The 17,558-nt window shown below is 41.9% G+C and overlaps 1 protein-coding gene across 2 annotated transcripts; it reads right to left on the bottom strand.

Annotated features, from left to right (window-relative positions):
* Nucleotides 1-111: 111 nt before the first annotated feature.
* On the bottom strand, nucleotides 112-9,117 carry DUSP19 (dual specificity phosphatase 19). 2 transcript variants are annotated; one of them, XM_080632010.1, is made up of 4 exons: nucleotides 8,842-9,117; nucleotides 8,628-8,674; nucleotides 7,479-7,625; nucleotides 112-2,658 (listed from the first exon to the last, which is right to left on the bottom strand). In XM_080632010.1, the coding sequence occupies exons 1-4, from the start codon at nucleotides 9,065-9,067 to the stop codon at nucleotides 2,437-2,439; spliced, it is 642 nt and encodes a 213-aa protein (XP_080488136.1). In that variant the 5' UTR covers nucleotides 9,068-9,117; the 3' UTR covers nucleotides 112-2,436. The 2 variants fall into 2 exon arrangements, with proteins under 2 accessions (XP_080488136.1, XP_080488135.1); XM_080632009.1 differs by having other exon boundaries at nucleotides 7,473-7,625.
* Nucleotides 9,118-17,558: the final 8,441 nt, after the last annotated feature.

Genomic DNA, 17,558 nt, shown 5'->3' on the forward strand with positions numbered 1-17,558 from the left:
TACCTCTCTCTGGGTAGGCGCCTGGCGGCCGGCGCTGGGCCGTACGGGGGTAGTTACACACACAGCTGAACGCAACCGTAGCAGTCGTTACGAGTGTTGTAAAAATCCAGTCTTAGCCACGACTGATCCCAGACATTTTATTCACATTGTCTAAGGGTAAGAGGCAATAAGCAAGCAGCGCTCGGTGCGCAGGGCAGTCTCCGCTCCACCAAAGACGCCCCTCAGTGTTGTTTCCCGCTACATTTACCCTCTAACGTTACACCCCTATACATATTCATGACCTATCCCCGCTTCGTATTATAATGAGCTAAAAGGCCCTTTGCACATGCGCAGTGCCTCCCCGTGGTCACCGGCGAGGGTCTCACGGTGAAGTAAATGAGTCTTCCTCTTGTGAGTAGGGGTCTTCAAGATGAAGTAAACGAGTCTTCCTCTTAAACTTTTCACCTCTGGCACAGTTGGACGCCCCAGTGGTTACACAATTGGCTGAAACCAGCCATATCTGTAATTCTTCTGTTAACTAGCAAAGATTTAGAACAGGGTGACCTTCTGGTCAGGGGCAGGCAAGGAGCATCTCAAGCTAGCAAATGTTTGCAAGGCTCTGTCTGATCAGTAGAAAGGATGGTGGGAAATGCTATACTTTAGAAAAACAATTAACTCCTGTTTAGTGGGGGCCCCTAAATTCCACAGACTTAAAGTGCTTTCACTCTATTTTTCCCAGGCACTAGCGTTTCTTCTATCAAGCCCTCCGTATCAGTTTGACACTTACACAAAACTCAAATTCATTCACTCAATATCAACATTACAAAACCTACAGCCATACAATACACAAACTTTACTTGATCAGCAAATTGAACATTTAAGTTTATTACACGAGTGCTTGTCCTTGGTTATTCCTACGGGCTGAGAACTCACAAACCTGCCGCTGAGGCGAGGCGGGAAAGCTTACAGGCCAGGGAAAGGACCGTCAGCCATTTCCATGGTGTGGACAGCACAGAGCCATGCATGCCTGCAATGGAAACGCAATGACCAGTCCCCGTGGAAATGGTGACCACAGTACAGTAATCAGCCACCCTGTAACCTAAACCTTGCATTAGCATTTATTAAGAGCAATTTATGATCATATACAATGATAAGCTGCAGTTCCAACTAGTGCTAAAAGGAGAGAACACTACCAGTTAATGAAACCATGCCTAACAAATCCCTTCAGTACAAAAAAAAAATCCAAACACGGTGTTCTTTTTAATTTATTGCATATTAATATGTCAAATAATTTGGAACTGGCATAAAGGCCAAAATATTAGCATCTTTTACAGATACATTAAAACCAAACCAAACCATGCCATCTTAATACAGTCATTCCAGCCAAAGACCTGTCAGGAGGGTCAACAGTACCAATGCTATGATGTCTGTGCTTTATATTTGATATAAAATGGAGGGGACAGCAAATTAATCACAGCATTACGGAATTCCAGACTAGTTTGGGTTGAAAGGGACCTTAAAGCTCATCCAGTTCCAATCCCCTGCCACAGAAAGGGACACCTTCCACTAGAGCAGGTTGCTCCAAGCCCGTCCAACCTGGCATGAAGATCAAATGCAAAGAAAAGGCAGTAGCAGTGAGTCAGAGATAGGTCATTATAAACGTATTTTGTATCTCCACCAAAATAATCTACTAAAAATCCCTGACAGCCTGGTGCAGGCACTTTGGAAACACCATGTTACTACATTTCAAATCACTACTTAATGAGAAATAGTAAAGACATGAAGCATTAAAGCATCCTACACATTTTGGGCATCCTCAAAAGACCATCTGTTTTAATTTCCAAAAACATTTAATGGTTACACAAAATTCAATTAAATATTCTTTAGTTGCAATATAAATTTAAAATCCAATATCAAGGTACTTTATTGTATCAAGATTTTATTTTCTAGCTTTTACAACCAACTACAGTGGAGACATTTGGTTTAGTATTAAAGTGAACAGGACAACTTATCTCAGTTATTTTATTTCCTTTCTCTATTTCCTGCATTTTCTGATGGGGTTGGAACTAGATGATCTTAAGGTCCTTTCCAACCCAAACTGCTCTATGATTCTATGGTCAAATAAAAAACCAAAAAAACAAAACCAAAAAACCAACCAAAACCATAATTCTGGGTTTTTTCTCTAATATTTCAAGGAAAATTTAACTTTGTCTTTTTATTAGTCCTCAAGGCAGAGCTTGTTCTTGGCCAAAATCACCTCTGAAGTCAGTGGAATACCATTTGGCCTTCAGACTACATGGTGAAAAAAAAGGGGTCAAAGTGGGGTAAGAAAAAAACCTAAATACGTAAAGGCTTTAAAATGCGTATGTGAAAGGGAACTGCAAAATGACATATTAAAGTACATCCAACATCTGTTACTGTATAGTCAAAGCAGATTGTTTTGCTTCTCCCTTTTGATCAGTTGTGATCATTTATGCTTCCATTGGCCTTTATATTCTGTTCCTGGTACTTGTGAAGCTGCTCCATGAAGCCGGGATTTGGACAAGCCGCAGGTCTTGCACTTTTCACCAAGGAAAAGGCTCTAGCAAAACTCAGTCTTTCGGAATTCATTAGAAAACCAATGACTACTGCCGCTGCACGGGAGACTCCTGCATTACAGTGGACCAGCACCACACCATCCTTCGAGAAACAAATGAAACATAAGCTGGAATATTCATTAAGCAGACAGCAACAAGTATTAGAAACAATATTTAAAGGTCTATTTAGACCTACTAAAAGCTCCTAGCTGAGCTCAGCGCAAATATTTACACACACCAAACACAAATATACAAGCCCCAAAATAAGTATTTTTCTAACCAAAGCCACTTTATAATCACCCAATACTTCAAATCTAATTCATAACTTAGAACTAAAAAAACATTCCTCTGTGCCTTTCCCCAAGACCTTGCAGCAGCCCCTTCATGTAAAAGGCAAACTGCAGACAGCTGGGATACTAAGATACCTGATCTAACTGGCTGCCAATTTTAAAATAGATTCCATTAGCAATAAGGAAAGAAACTTGACTGGTTTTGTTACCAGATTAAAAACATGGCAAGGCAGCAAACAGCTAGGAACAGAGACAGGTTTTAGAACATCTTGTAGTTTCATGCTTCTTGAATACTCTGAAGTTCTTCAGTGAAGGCGCTGGATAAACAGGATCATGCATGGGAACAGAAAAATCAGAAAAGATAGGGTGTAACTTGCAACAAATCTCTACCCCCCCGTCACACCGCTGGTACACTGTAGCAGCTGGTACAACTAGGGTCCTTTAACCGAGGGCCAAGGTGCAGAATCCAAAACTACTGAATCTCCCACAAATTCACAAATGTTTCTCCTGGGGTTCTCATGAATTATCATGAATTATTCAGGCTTCTCATGAATTATCTATAAAATTAATGGATTTCTCTTCAGCATTTCTCATGCAGTCTTTGAGACATCTGAATGACTCTAAAAAGACACTGCAAGCGTCTTCATTAAGAAATAATGGGTGTGAGTTAACCCAAAGACAGTGAGACTGACCTAGTGTGGTTTAGGTGACATTTCCAAGGCCCAGGCTTCCTGTTTGTACATCAGATTGTGTCCTGGAAAAGGCCTGGCCCAAACTCTCTGCAACTGCCTCTCTCACAATAAAAGTCCCCCAAGCCCCTAGCACATTCATATTCTGAAGAAAGATACCGAAACATGACAAAATGTGCTCAGACACTTGAGGCTAAACGTATATATTCAAGATACAAATAGCCTGCTCTGTCTGCCCTAACAGGCACAAATTATTCATAGGGCATTTTACCCAGAGGTAAAAGAGACCTTATAACCACCAGGGTTTCTCTCCAGGAACTTGATGGGTTATGTTACAGACTGAGGAGTTGCAATTATCTAGTATATTAACAAACACACGGAGCAGAAAATGGTTCCTGCTCCAAAAATTTTTCCATTTACATAATAACACAAAAAAGTAAGAAATTGAGTGTTAATCTCCTTGTTGAAGAAATGCCAAGCTGAGACTAGAATGACTTGCTCAAGTTAACACTGTAAGATTATGGCAGAGCTAGGAGCTGAATCTAAGCTCCTGCACCCCAGCACAATGAATGACAATACCACCCTTTTTGCAATGGAAATCACATCCCCCCCCATTTGCACTGCCTGCTGGAAATTGTTACCCTCATTCCCTTTCTTACATTCACAGGGGCATGCTTCCCAGTCACACAGACTACAGCAGAGCAGACAGCAGACTCATACATGTTATTTCAACTACCTGAGGAAGTGCCAGTGGTGACGTGTAAATCTACTATCTCCTTTATAATAAGGACATGAAAATGATGACATTAGAGATTATATTTATGCCACTGCTAATGAAGCAAATTATGAGGCTTATCCACTGTAGGTCTGGAGTAGTTTTTAGTGATCTAATGGAAGTTATTTCAGACATGCTATAATCAAAATCAATTATCTACCAGTGGCACTCAGGGTAAAAAATAAGCACTGAAAGTAATTATTTTTCTTTTCACAGTTAATGCTCTATTCTCCTCTATCACATTTCTTTTAAGGTTGTTCCGTTTGTTTGTTTTACTGTTCTGTTGTACATTGCTGTCCTGGGTTCAGCAGTAGCAGTCAATTTTCTCCTTAGTAGCTGGTGCAGTGCTCTGTTTTTCAACTTTAGCCTGAGAACAACGCTGATAAATACACTGATGTTTTTACTTGTTGCTAAGTAATGTTTACCCCAATCAAGGACTTTTCAGGCTCATGTTCTGCCAGTGAGGAGGGGCACAGGAAGCCAGGAGGAAGCAAAGACCCGACACCTGACCCAAACTAGCCAAAGGGGTATTCCATACCACAGCACGTCAAGCTCAGTATATAAACTGGGGGGAGTTACCGGAAGGCTCAGATCGCTGTGGGGGTCGGGCTGGGTATCGGTCAGCAGGTGGTGAGCAACTGTATTGTGCATCACTTGTGTTTATTGGTTTCTTTTCCTTTTCTCCTTTTAGTTTTATATTCTCTCCCCTTGTTATTCCCCTTGTCATTATTATTATAGGTGGCAGCAGTAGTAGATTTTTATTATACCTTAGTTACTGGACTGTTCTTATCTCAACCAGTGGGATTTACATTCTTTCGATTCTTCTCCCCATCCCTCTGGGAGCGGGAGGGGGAAAAAGGAGGGAATGAGCAGGCAGCTGCGTGGTTCTGAGTTACCGGCTTCGCTTAAACCATGAAAATTGCCAACAATTATATAGTGATATCCATGCAACAGACCTCAAAACTACTGAACATGAATGAACATGGGCAGTAACATAAAATCAAATTTAATACTGAGAACATTTATCTTCCTTTGATAAACTCTGTTGTTTCTTTATACAAAGATTGATTTGGCATGTAATTCTTAACTAATTTTGCATTAGATATTAATACAAAATAAAAGTGAGAAACAGATTGCAAATATGTCATTTATCTATTTACTGGGAACTCCTTGCTCTGATCCATGTAGCCCAATCTTTGCTTACCCAGAAATTGTCCATGGTCTTGCAAGAACCTCTGAAGATTCAAGACCAAGGGTTTTTTTTTAACAATTTTTATATAGAAGGAAGCAAAATTGCCTTCCACCAGAGAAAAGTTGATTATACAGTGGTTATACACAGTGAACAAAAAGCCTCACCAAAGAAAGAAATTAAAAAGAAGGATAAAGCCTTTGGTGAAGAGCCATAAACTAATGTAGTTCCTTAGGGATCCACTTTACAGTGGTGCTAGGGCTTTTTCTTTAGGAGGGAGAGACGGAGCAATAAGGAGAGATGTTCATGAATGAGCCAAGATCTCTTCCCTGGAAGAACAAGATTTTAGAGGTTTTATAATTTGATATTAAACAGAAAGATAAAAAAGAAATCCTTTATTCACAGCACTGTGATCTGACATGGGTAATGGAAAATCTGCCTGCCAGTTGGGAGCCTAGAAGGTGAGCTCTGATCAATATCAGAATTTTACCATGATGTGTACAGACTTGAGCAGTTACCATTTTAGTAAAGTCAATCCTATTACAACTACCAGCTGGCAGTGACTTACTGAACAGTACAGGCTATATTTGCATTCTCAAATTCAAGTGCTCACATACTCCTTCAGTAAGTTAATGATGTTCTAGTAATGATTTCTCATATATCGTGTTCTCTCATCAGTGAGCACCTCTCCCTCCCCCATATAAGGAAATGAAACAGTAGTAGCTCTTCATGATTACTTGAAAAGCACTTCATGATATAATTTATCATAAAGTCTTTTAACACTATTTTAAGAAAGCAAATAAAGTGATTCAAACCATCCAGAGATCTGTCCCCACATACTACTATTACATGCTTTGTGAAGTGATCCTGGAGGCCATCTATTCCATCAATTACCTGCTCTTTCACCCAACTCTCCCATTAGAAAACTATTAACATTGCTATAAAACTTCTTAGGAAAACTCCACAGCTTACTAAATAGTAACTGGAAAACAAACATCAGAGGCAGAAGGCAACGCTACGCAGTTATGAATGGCAAGTCTCATTTTGAAATGAAGTTGAAACCGTAACTAGAAACCTTGAAGAGGTCATTAAGTGACAATGTGGATCACATAGCTTGTAAATAATAAATGAGAGAAGGAAAGAACATTGTGTGACACCAAGAAAGCTGGGGCAAGATTATCTGCTTTTATCCACACCTACATGAATAATGAATATGGTAGATATGGTGGAATAACATGCAATAAGGTTTGGTTGTCAAGTCATAGTTTTGATACCAAAGCAACATTTGTCACAAATTACACAGTAAGCTGGAAGAATAGAAGTCAGGGATGGTCTTAGTAATAGACAAGTCTGCCAAGCAATCCCAGGAGTGCCTTCACCCCATTCCCTAGAGGTCATGTCTTTTGTTAGCAGTTAAATCCTAGGTTGGCTCCAAGACCACTTAACGTTCTCTGACAGTCTTGGTACGTAATTGTATGTGGATTCACAACTCAATGGATGATCCAGGGGAAAGCACAAGAATGGCAGACTACTGCTGACAAACCACACAGATCTGTAAAAGCCCTGTTAGGCTTGCTTCTAATTCAAAACAACATCCCCAATGGACAAATCATAGAAAGTCAAGTTTAATCTTTTTCCTCTGTCAGATGCAGTAACTTGGACTTAGGATGTGATTTCTTTATCTAAAGTCAGCCATTGGTCTTACTGTATTAAGGAAGCATTTCTCTAAAACATGTAAGACAGTCATCCAGCACAAAACAGTGCTGGAGAGAATGGGGATTAAAGCAGTACCACATCTCTACAAAAGCTTAGAAATTGCTTGGATTCTCAATTTAAAATTTAAAAAGGCAGTGGCAAAACTATGATTTTGGTACCACACTTTCTTTTGACAAAAGAAGCTGCTTTAGCTTTCAAACAGCGTAATACATAATCCAAACAGGATAACTACTAACATCAATAATTGATATACCATACCTGTACCTTGGCTTTCTCAATAAACTCAAAACACTCTGGGAAATAAGAGATAATATCAGTTTCTGGGAGGTCCAGAATAGAAATGGTCTTGTATATAAAGTCATCAAGGAAGGCATTTTGGACTCCATATGCCACATTTAGAACATGAGTAACCTGAGTCAAAAAAGGGAAAAAAAAAAAAAAGAGAAATAGGCATTTTCTGACAATAGCAGGCAAAATGAGCAATAGCAAAGATGAATTCTTCTTTAGGCATACACAGACTGTACCTTACGCAACTGCAATGTTCAGTTTTACATACATATGCTGTCTATGGTATGCTTTTCTCCATGCAAAGTTTTAAGGCATGTTAACATTCCTGTAATAAATTTCAGTTTCTTTGGGTTTTTTTGAGAGGAAATTAAAAGATTTGCGCTCAGCCAAACACAGACTAAAGTATGGATTTTCAACAGAAAAGGGAGTTCTCAGCACACAGGTGAAAAATAAAAGAGAAAGCAACAGGAATGAGAGCACAGACCACCCAGCAATCCCCCAGATCTCAAGCCTGCCCTAACCCATGAGCTTTCACACTCTTTCTGCTGAGGAACTAACCAGTACTTGCCAGTGCAGCAGAAGGATTTCAGAGTAAACTATATCTGCGCTTGTCAGGTGAGACCACCTCTGGCCTCCTGTCATCTTTGCCCTGTTCAGGCTACGGCCAGGTCGTGGGTTATTTTAACTTACAGTGAAGTGACACTTAGATGGCACCAGATGCCAGACTGGTGCACTCCCTGTCCTGCAGCAGCACCGCTGTCCGAAGGACTTATCACCCCGTTACTGTAACACAGAAGAGTAAGAAGACCAAAGTTCGGGACAGACTTAGAGCTGCTGCTTTGTTTTCCTTGTTTCACCCCTCCCCACAAGGCAGGGAGGCCTGACACTGCTCGGTGTCCCGAGCTGAAACGCCTGCCCTTAAACATCTCTGAACGGCCAATACTCTTACAGCAAAGTATTCCAGCTTCTGGTGAAGCTCGCAGGCATCCATCTCCCTGCAAGCCAGCAGCCTTTAACAAATTAAAATGTGATACAATTTTTCTTAAGGATATTTCAAGACTTTCTAACTTAAACGCACCAACAAGCACTACGCGAGAGGCATTTCGACTTCCGTGTTAACGTTACCTTATGCTTTTTCATCGTCTCCAGGTCGTGAGCAGCATCCTGCGACCCTGGGAAGAAAGCGCGCCGGTCGCTACGCCGAACCACACTGGCAGGCCCCCGGGCTCGCTCCCCGCAGCGAGCGCTGGCTCTCCGGGGCAAACGAGCGGCGGGCCCGGGCCCGGGGCCCGGTCAGGAGGGACGAGGCGCGCAGCCGCCGCCCCCCGGCCGCACTCACCCAGCAGCAGCCAGGGCTTTACGACGCCGACCTGCAGGTCGGCGCTGAGGTCCTGCACATAGCCGCTACCGCCGGGCGCCGCCGCCGCCTCCTCCTCCTCCACCTGTAAGCAGGCTCCGCGCCACGTCTCGATGATCCTCCTGCCGGTCAGCGTCGTTACGCGGGTGCGTTGCTTCCGCAGGTTGTCTCTGGAGAAGCTGCGGATCTCCTGGGCGAGGGAGTGCATCGCCCAACCACAGCCGCTCGGCCACGACTGACCGCACGGTGCCGCCTAGGCCGAGCAACACCAACCTCCGGCCCCCGCGCCAGGCGAGCCGCGATTGGCAGAGCGCGGGCAGTCCCCATTGGCTGCCGGCCTCTCGGGGGCGGTGCCTCGGCGCGCCGTGGCTGGGAGCGCGGGGAAGGGGTCCTTCCGTGGTGGCGGTGCGGTGGTGTTGATCTCGTCTTCGTCCCCATCCCGTCCGCATTTGCTCATGCTCTCAGAGCTGCCGCTGTGCACAGAACCCCCTGCGAGGCGCTGGGGCCGGTCTTGTTTGTGGTGGGGTCAGTCGCAGATTTGTCACTGATTTTTGCTTAGCACTTACAAGCCCGGGGGAAAGTTTTGGGTTCAACTAAAGCTTTGGGAGGGGGTGAATTTATATTTTTAAATTATTATTTCTGGGGGTTTGGTGTGCCAGCGAAGAGCGTAGCAGATATCATTAAAGCAGCATAGGAATGAAAAGGAGGCAAGGTGAGCCTGTTTTTCCTTTATTCCCCAGCCACTGAATCTTTACATTTACATGTGTTCTCTATCAAGTGCTGTTTGTGGTGTTACACAGCTAGCATATGAGTATGGGAATTTTTTGTTCGTGGAGTGGAAAGGTAATGCTGTTAAATCGTGCCTTATATATAATCAGAATTAAATACAAATTATGTGTTGGGGGTTTTAGATTCCTTCATGCTGGTTTTGGAATAAAGATGTGTTACTACAGCACATCCCCTCTGATGTTATAATATCTCTCAAAGCTATGCTGGCAGGGTATGATGACTGTGAAAGGATCTTGTGATAGTTGCTAGAATGCAGTACAGAACAAAGGCACCTTAGTTCCGTGTAAAGAGGTCTGCAGATGCATTGTCAATTTGAGAAGCAGAGGATAGTGTTAAGAACGGCAAGAGCAAAAGTTTTTTCAGGAATGCCAGAGACAATCTTCTGATGGGAATTAGACATAAAATCAAGTTCAAATGAAAAAGGCAGAATACCCTACACACTGCCTGGAAAAGCAGGAGTCTAAACCAAGAGATAAAGTCAAGGAAGATGCTTAGGGCAGGGGGAGGAACAGAACAGAGATGTTGGCTGAATCAGAGATCAAGGTAACAAAGGTGCAAAACAGAAGCTCCAGGACAAAACATAATTCTCAGTAATCACTTTGTGCAACGAAAATGAAATTTTAAATGCAAGTAGGCATTCTTGTAACTTTCTTTATGGTACGTGTGTACTCAGTAGCCTCTCAAAGTGGACTGTGGCTCATAGCAGTTAAAACAATGTAGAAGTTAAACCAAGTTTAAGAAGTTTTTGGAAATGTCTAATCAATAGTTTTGGTGTAATGGATCCAAAGAATGCAACGGAGACCTTTAGGTCCATGTTAAGACAGCAATTGCATAGAATTTCATGGCTGGTTTTCAGGCTGCCTTGGCTTGCTACCACTGCCCATGAGAAAAGCCAAGAAAAGCAGGGTATCCTGCAGGAATGCAGGGAGCTTCACGTGCCAGGAAATTGGCAAGGCCTGAGCAGAACTGGCTTGCAATCCAGGCCCAGAAGGCTGCCATTAGAGTAGCAAGGCTGTGGGATGTGCTTTTTAACCACCTTCTGTCCTGTACAAGAATGGGGGGTATGTGTGAGCATTTACAAGACTAAGCTGTGACAGATCTGTAAGCTACTTACCATTGAACGTAATAATACAACTATCTGTTGTTCCTTAACCTCTGAGGAAGAGTCTGCAATATGTGTGGACACAGAAAGGCAGCTGATCCCAAGGTAATGGATTATTCTCTGTTAGGAATGTTTATCATTGTTATAACTACCTTAAACACCAGGGGTCCCTGCTGGACATGAAATCTGTACTACTGTTATCTCTGAAATCCAAATATTCTGTAGATGTTTATATGCAGAGTTAATACATTATTATTAGTGTGTCCATATCATGAGTATTAGATCCAGCCTGAATATTCAGCCACTATTTTTTTGTGATACAGGCGTTAATATGCTACTGTTAAATTGTTCATACTTTCCATCACAAGATGGAAGAGAAGATAATAATGAGAGTAGAGTTTGAAACTGGGATCTCAGTTCACAGATAAATGCTTCCTCTTGCATGCTTTGCTGAGGGTAGAAGATACTTCTAAAGATACAGCAGGAGCGAGATGCTGCCTCCTCTTCATTAGCTGAATGCATTTATGGTATTGCTGGATCTTCAGGGTTTGAATAAGCTATCTACCAATGCAAACGCAGTAGAGTTTAAGTAATTTTTAAGTTCAAGGTTCTTCTGTTTCGTCTGCCAAGAAATTCAGCAGAACCTGTTCTAGTGGGCAAAAACTGTAACATGGGCACTAATTATTACAGAAAGCAGCTCATACACACTTAGCTCATATGATGATACATTATCTTTCTGTTGCCTTTTGTTTCCTTCCACTATTCATTTTGGTCCAGGTACTGCCTGTAATCATCTCTGCAAAAGAGCTAGCTTTTATGAGAGAAATGGTAACCAGACATTGCAGACAGCTGACTTAGAGAAACCAGCCTTGCACTCTGAAAAATGCATGTTGAAGGGTTGAACTTGATAGGAAAATGCACCAAAAATTGAGTCGATGGCTTATGTCAGTAATTTGACTGAAGCAGAGACTCAAACCCTAATTAGTACGCTAATTACTTCACGTTTCAAACTGAAGTAACCAGATGACTTTGAGGAATGAGAGAAATGGGGTAAAAATCAAAATACTGTCAGCTAATATCTAACTAATAATACAAGCCTCTGCTGCAGACTGTATGTTCATTAGCTGAAAATAACTGAGAAGGTTAAAATAACTGTGTGCAGCAATTGGTCACAGGGTGACAGTGAATCACGAATATAGTGTTGGTGATGAGAAAGGCAAGCGTGACCATAGCATGCATCAAGAGGTATTTAAAATAGAAATAATGCTATTGTATAAAATTCCAGTAAGCCTTTTCGGAAGTGCATTGTGCTATTTGGGGATGATAGTATCTAAGGAAGATGATGTCATACTTGAAACAAGTGCAAAGAATAGCTTAAAGCTTAAATTGTTCGACTCTTCTCAAAGCACTCCGTGGTACTTGGACCCCTTGGGACAGGCGGCTCCTGTCCATACTGACGTGAGTGGGAGCAGCCTCCTGACTTAGTAACTAATTCTCCACCATTTGTGCCAACACACATAAAAGCACTTCTAGCAATGACTAGTCTGCCTTATACAATCCAGAATGTGCCCCACACAGCACGGAGGCCCCTACCTGACAGAGTCTAAGCTCCAGCTTTGCAAAGCTGTCAAGATGTGGTGCCTACTCCTGCTGTCTTTCCTGTTTCTGAAAAAGCAAGCAGTTTGGAGGCACAAGCTCAGGATCATTCACACCCTAAGCAGCAGAGCAAGATGGTACACAGAAGCATGGCTGGAGCCTGACATGCTCACATTTCCCTTCACAGGCATTTTCTTGGCATGTGCCTGTGCTCCATGCCGTTTCTCTCATGTAGAGAGGTTTTGGCTGAAAGACAACCATGCGTTTGTTCTCATCCTTGTGTTTTCCACCCTTTAGGCTTGTCTGCTTGTCTTTAGGCTTCTGGTGGGCACGGAAGGAATGTTCTAGAGTCAAAGCAAAGTGAGAGTTACATTGATGGAGAATGACTTGTCCTCTTTTCCGCTTGGTTATGTACCTTCATCCCATATCCTCAACAAGACTGCAGATACTATCTCTTTCATCCTGATACCCAGTAACGTGCCTGGAGAATCTTTCCTAAGTGGCCCCCTAACTGGGAAGTGAAACATATGACCTTAAAAAGCTACCAAAGTCTGGACAAAATCTTGGAATATCTTTTTTATGGGTAAGGATGAGTTTGTAGCAAGGCCTCTTCTGGAACTGAATATGAAAAATCCACAAGGGTTCTCAGTTATGTGTGCTGAAATCACTACATCCCTGAGGTTTTTGTCCCCTAGGATAGCAGGAAGTAGGGGTGAAGGCAGGGGCAAATTGTTAAGCGCATGGCATTTAAAAAGTGTTGGCATAGTAGCTGGTCCAAATGGAGACAGTTATGGGAAGCAGGATCATGCTGAAGGCTGTGTACAGAAGTTATCAAAACAAAAAGTTGACAGGGCATTCCTGTACATACTGCTGTAGTTACACGTACTGTGACCTGTTTGTCAGTGAGCCCAGCTTCAGTGTAAGGTGTTGGTCTGTTTCTGGGTTTCTGTCACTGCCAGTTTGTAACACACGAGATGCTCTAGACACATTCGCTAAACAACGCACCTTTACTTGTGTGTGAGAACAGGATGAGGCCAGAGGTAGTAGGAGTCACCTTGATTTTTTTGGTGTGCTTTAGTTCTGCATAATTGGGGTGCTCATTTACTGCTGCAGAGGATTTTCCATTGTAAGAAGTAGTATATATGCTAAGCACACATTTACATATTCTCTCTTCCCATACCTCTTTAACATACAAATCGAAACATCCATTAAAGCTACGCTTCTAATATGTATGCTTCTAACATATGTATAATATTCTAATGTATGCTGCATCATTCTTACCGGTTTTACCTATGCAGTGTTTCTTCAGCTAAGAGCAAAGGATGCATCTTGACCAAGCCTGGAAATAAAGACAGTTCCTCAAACCTTTGAGTCTATCGCTTGAGAGACTGAGTTGGTGATCTGCCTCTGACAACATGCGTAAGAAAACTCAGTCCATGCTGCAAAAGGCATGTGCAAGAGGCCCAGTGGTTGCTCCTAATAATATTGGTAAGTGCGTGGACCTCTTCCAAACACTACCTTCTATCCCTGGCCTGAAGGGTAGGCAGCTTCTCTTTATTTTATTTATTTATTTATTTCAGGCAGCATTGTTAGCTTGCTCTTACAAAGCTAGCCTGAGCCAGTGGTATTTCCACTGGCATGTCTTCTCATATTGCTGCAGGGAAATCTCCCCAGAGGCCAAGCACAGCCATGGCCCTATAAACACTTATCAGGACGTTCCTGTCTGCTCTCACCACACTTCGTGAGTAATCCATGCAAATGAGCAGGCTGATTCACTGATCTAAAGATGTATAGTTTTATAGTGTGTCACAGATCATGCTGAATAATGAGCAGTGAGGAACAGGGTAGAAGGCAAACCTGAAATGTTTACTAAATAGCCATAGGGAGTATCCCTGGGGATCTGTTGGTGTGAGGAAGATCTGGCACAACTGATGTTTGTGTTATGTAAATAGGATGTGAATTCCACTGCTATTTGCACTCAGGTTTCTCTTCTCCAGGAGCGCTTCGACTTGCTTCAGTGCAGTCATGTCTGAGTGAATATATATATATATATAATAATATATATATATGCATAATGTTAATGTGCTCATGAAACTCGGTGTAAAACCAGGTATGTTAGCTCAGTAGTAGGAACACAGGCAAAGTTATTCAGGGAAAGGAACAGTCTAGTAAGAGACTACAAAAATGTGACCCATTTTAACACAAATGTACACATCCAGAACACCTTCCACTCAGGCTAGCTGCTCTGTGAAGGAGTGATGGGTAGTTCAACAGCTAGCATAGACCATCAGTCACCCAGGCAGTTGTTCTCCACCATTTCTGTGTTATTTCATTTTCAGGTTACCTTCACTTCAGAAAAAAAAACTACTTCAGATGAACTTCACAGTAAGGCCTGAAAAGAACCTGTAAGGGTCAGGACCTTTAAAAAGATAAGAGAAAAATCTGAGCTTTTCAAGAGAAATAGGTGAGCTTCTATTATCCCTTCAAGTCCTTTGAAACCCAAAGTATGTTTTTCTTTCTCCTTTTTAAGGGGCAGGGGTGAAGTAAAAGGTAAAATTATGATTTTTCAATGGCTCACCGTTATGACTGCTCACGATTTGGCTTTTTATCGGAACACTCAAAAGAGCAATTTCCATTTTGCAGTGCAGCTTCTAGAAGCCTACTTCTGCACAAATGAAATTAATCTGTCCCCCAGACTTCCTGTTTCTCTATAGATTTATTTCAGTGGTCAAAGACATGAAAGCTACTTTAGAACAAAAGTCCCCAGAAGTTTCTCTTGCAGCAAAGACCAAGCCTACAACCTTGAAAGTTAAAGAAGGTAAAGTCAAAGTTTGTTTCAGAGTTCTCGTAGCATCTTATGTGTAGCTTTTGCTTATGTGTGGCTTCCACAGGCATAACAAAATATTGTTACAATTTGTACCAGGATGCATAGTAAGTTTTTCTAGCTTCACAAAGTTCCAGAAGGAAACCATTAGACCACCTAGTCAGGATCATGAACCCAAGGCAGTAGGAGAATTATTTTGTATATGAGCCTAGCCTGACATGGAAGTAGGACCTATTCTTACTGCTTACCATGAAGAGATGCCTTCTGTAAGTAGGGATTAAGTTGAAGTGGAACAAGCATCAGCATAGCACCTCATTTCCCAAAAAAAATAATAATATTGGAGAATACAGTTCCTCTGCATGCCCTTTTCTTGCCTTAGCATACTGCTAGTATTGCATTCATTTGCTTGCTTGTGTGTGGGAAGAAATTCCCTGCAGGCAGAGAAGGAAAATTAAGCCATTTGTGCCCTATCTCATTCTGCGTCTATAGCCTGATGCAGCCAGCCCACGGCTCTCTAATAACTTCCGTCTCACTAACAAGGAGAGATCTAATTTTCCTTTGCCTCTCAAAATACCAATCTATCAGGCAGGAGCTGACCTATGTTAGTTCTTAAAATTCCTATATATAAGACACAGTTAAGCTTGAGTGAGCCTTTGCTTACAGAATCCTAAAAGCTTTAATGGGTTCAAAAGGCAATGGACATATTCACAGAAGAGATCAACAGGTATTAAATGCAAGACAGTGTCTCTGGCTCATAAAGTCCCTGAGCCACAACTGTTGGTGTCTGGGAATACATTCTGCAGAAGCAGTGGAATGTGCTTCCCTGTTCTGACGTTCTTCCTTAGTGTTCCATTCTTTGGCCACTGGATAGAGACACGGTGCTGAGCTGGATGGGCTTTTGGTCTGACCAAGTTCCTCTGTTTTTATTTTCTTTCTGGTCTAGTGAATAATAAAAATGAGTAAGCGTAGCATTATAAACTTCAAAAGTTCCATAAAATCACTTCATATTTAATGACATAAAATCCCTGACCAAAGAGGCTGTACCTGTGAACTGTAAGAGAATACAAATTAGAGGTGACGGAGTAAAGCCTTATTGGTCAATATTACTCATGATACTACCATCATAACTAAATTTGTGATGCTGCATGTGTCAACAAAGAAAGTGATACTGCTGGCATTTATTTTTGCTGTGAGGACTGAGATAGATGCATCTATCATTATTTGAGGGATACTTTGTCTATAAAAATCTACAGTTGGCCTGTTCTGTCGAATGTAAACCTCAGACTTTTAAAGGGAACATTTTAGCTTAATTTTTACTGTAATTACTATTCAGGATCCCCACTGACTGGTAAATTAATTCCTAGAAACAGTGCAGGGGAAAACCTTTTATTCTTTGGGTGTTCCTTGGATAAAATTTTCCTCCCCTAAATATAGGGTAAGTTTAAGGCAGAGGACTTCTTTCCTAATCTTTGCTGGATGGACTGTAAAGGCTATTGCATTTAAAGAGGTACATGCTATTCCCCTGGTTTCTGCTGAGAGGAAGAGAGGAGACAAAGAAACCTCTAATAGGTTATTTTTGTACATTCATAACTGTAGCAAATCATTAGTCCATGGTGCTACTCCATTTATCTATGAGAAGTTTAACAAAGGCTAAAGTAGAGAACACATGAGCTTGTATGTGACTGCCAGAGAAGGCTCTGTAGATAGATGAAGACACGTGGCCAACAGAAGCCCCACAATTTTTCTGTGTGCAGGACCGCCTTGATAGCTCTTGTTTGACTAGCTGGCATCTTTATTCCAGCATCAACACACAAGTTTCTGACCACATCCCACTTTCAAAGAGAGCAGAGGTCATTCTTTGCACACTGATCACTCATGATTTAGCCTAGTGAGGGGGCAGTTAGCATAGGCTAACTCATCTGTATGTTAAAGATTTGTAACCACATTAGGCATCCTGTCTCTATCTAGGGGCCTCACAGACGTCTTGAAGATCACTGTTGGTTCTTCTTGACTCTTCAGCCTGTAAGGAAATTGCAATTAAAATGTGCTTTCTAATCTAGGTGGACTCCTAATCCAGTGCCTTTTCTGATTTCAGGATTTATCAGGATGTTTTTAAAGCTGGCGATGTAACCTCTGCCTAGAAACCTAACTTAAGGTCAACACCCATACCAGATCAAGACCTTAATTTGGTTGAGTGACTCATTCTGCCAGCCCTCCTAAGCTTTGTTTCATAGCCAACAAGAAAACTCTTTAATCCATTTGCTTAATGGTCTTTGCAAGAGTTAACTGCAATCCTAACTCTGAAACTACACAATTGGATATAATCTGCTATCTTGCTTCCACCTCTGTGTGAAAAGTAATCACTGCTCCAGGCTGAAAAAAAGACAA

The sequence above is a fragment of the Psittacula echo genome, assembly GCF_963264785.1.
Source record: "Psittacula echo genome assembly, chromosome: 20".
NCBI lineage: Eukaryota > Metazoa > Chordata > Aves > Psittaciformes > Psittacidae > Psittacula > Psittacula echo.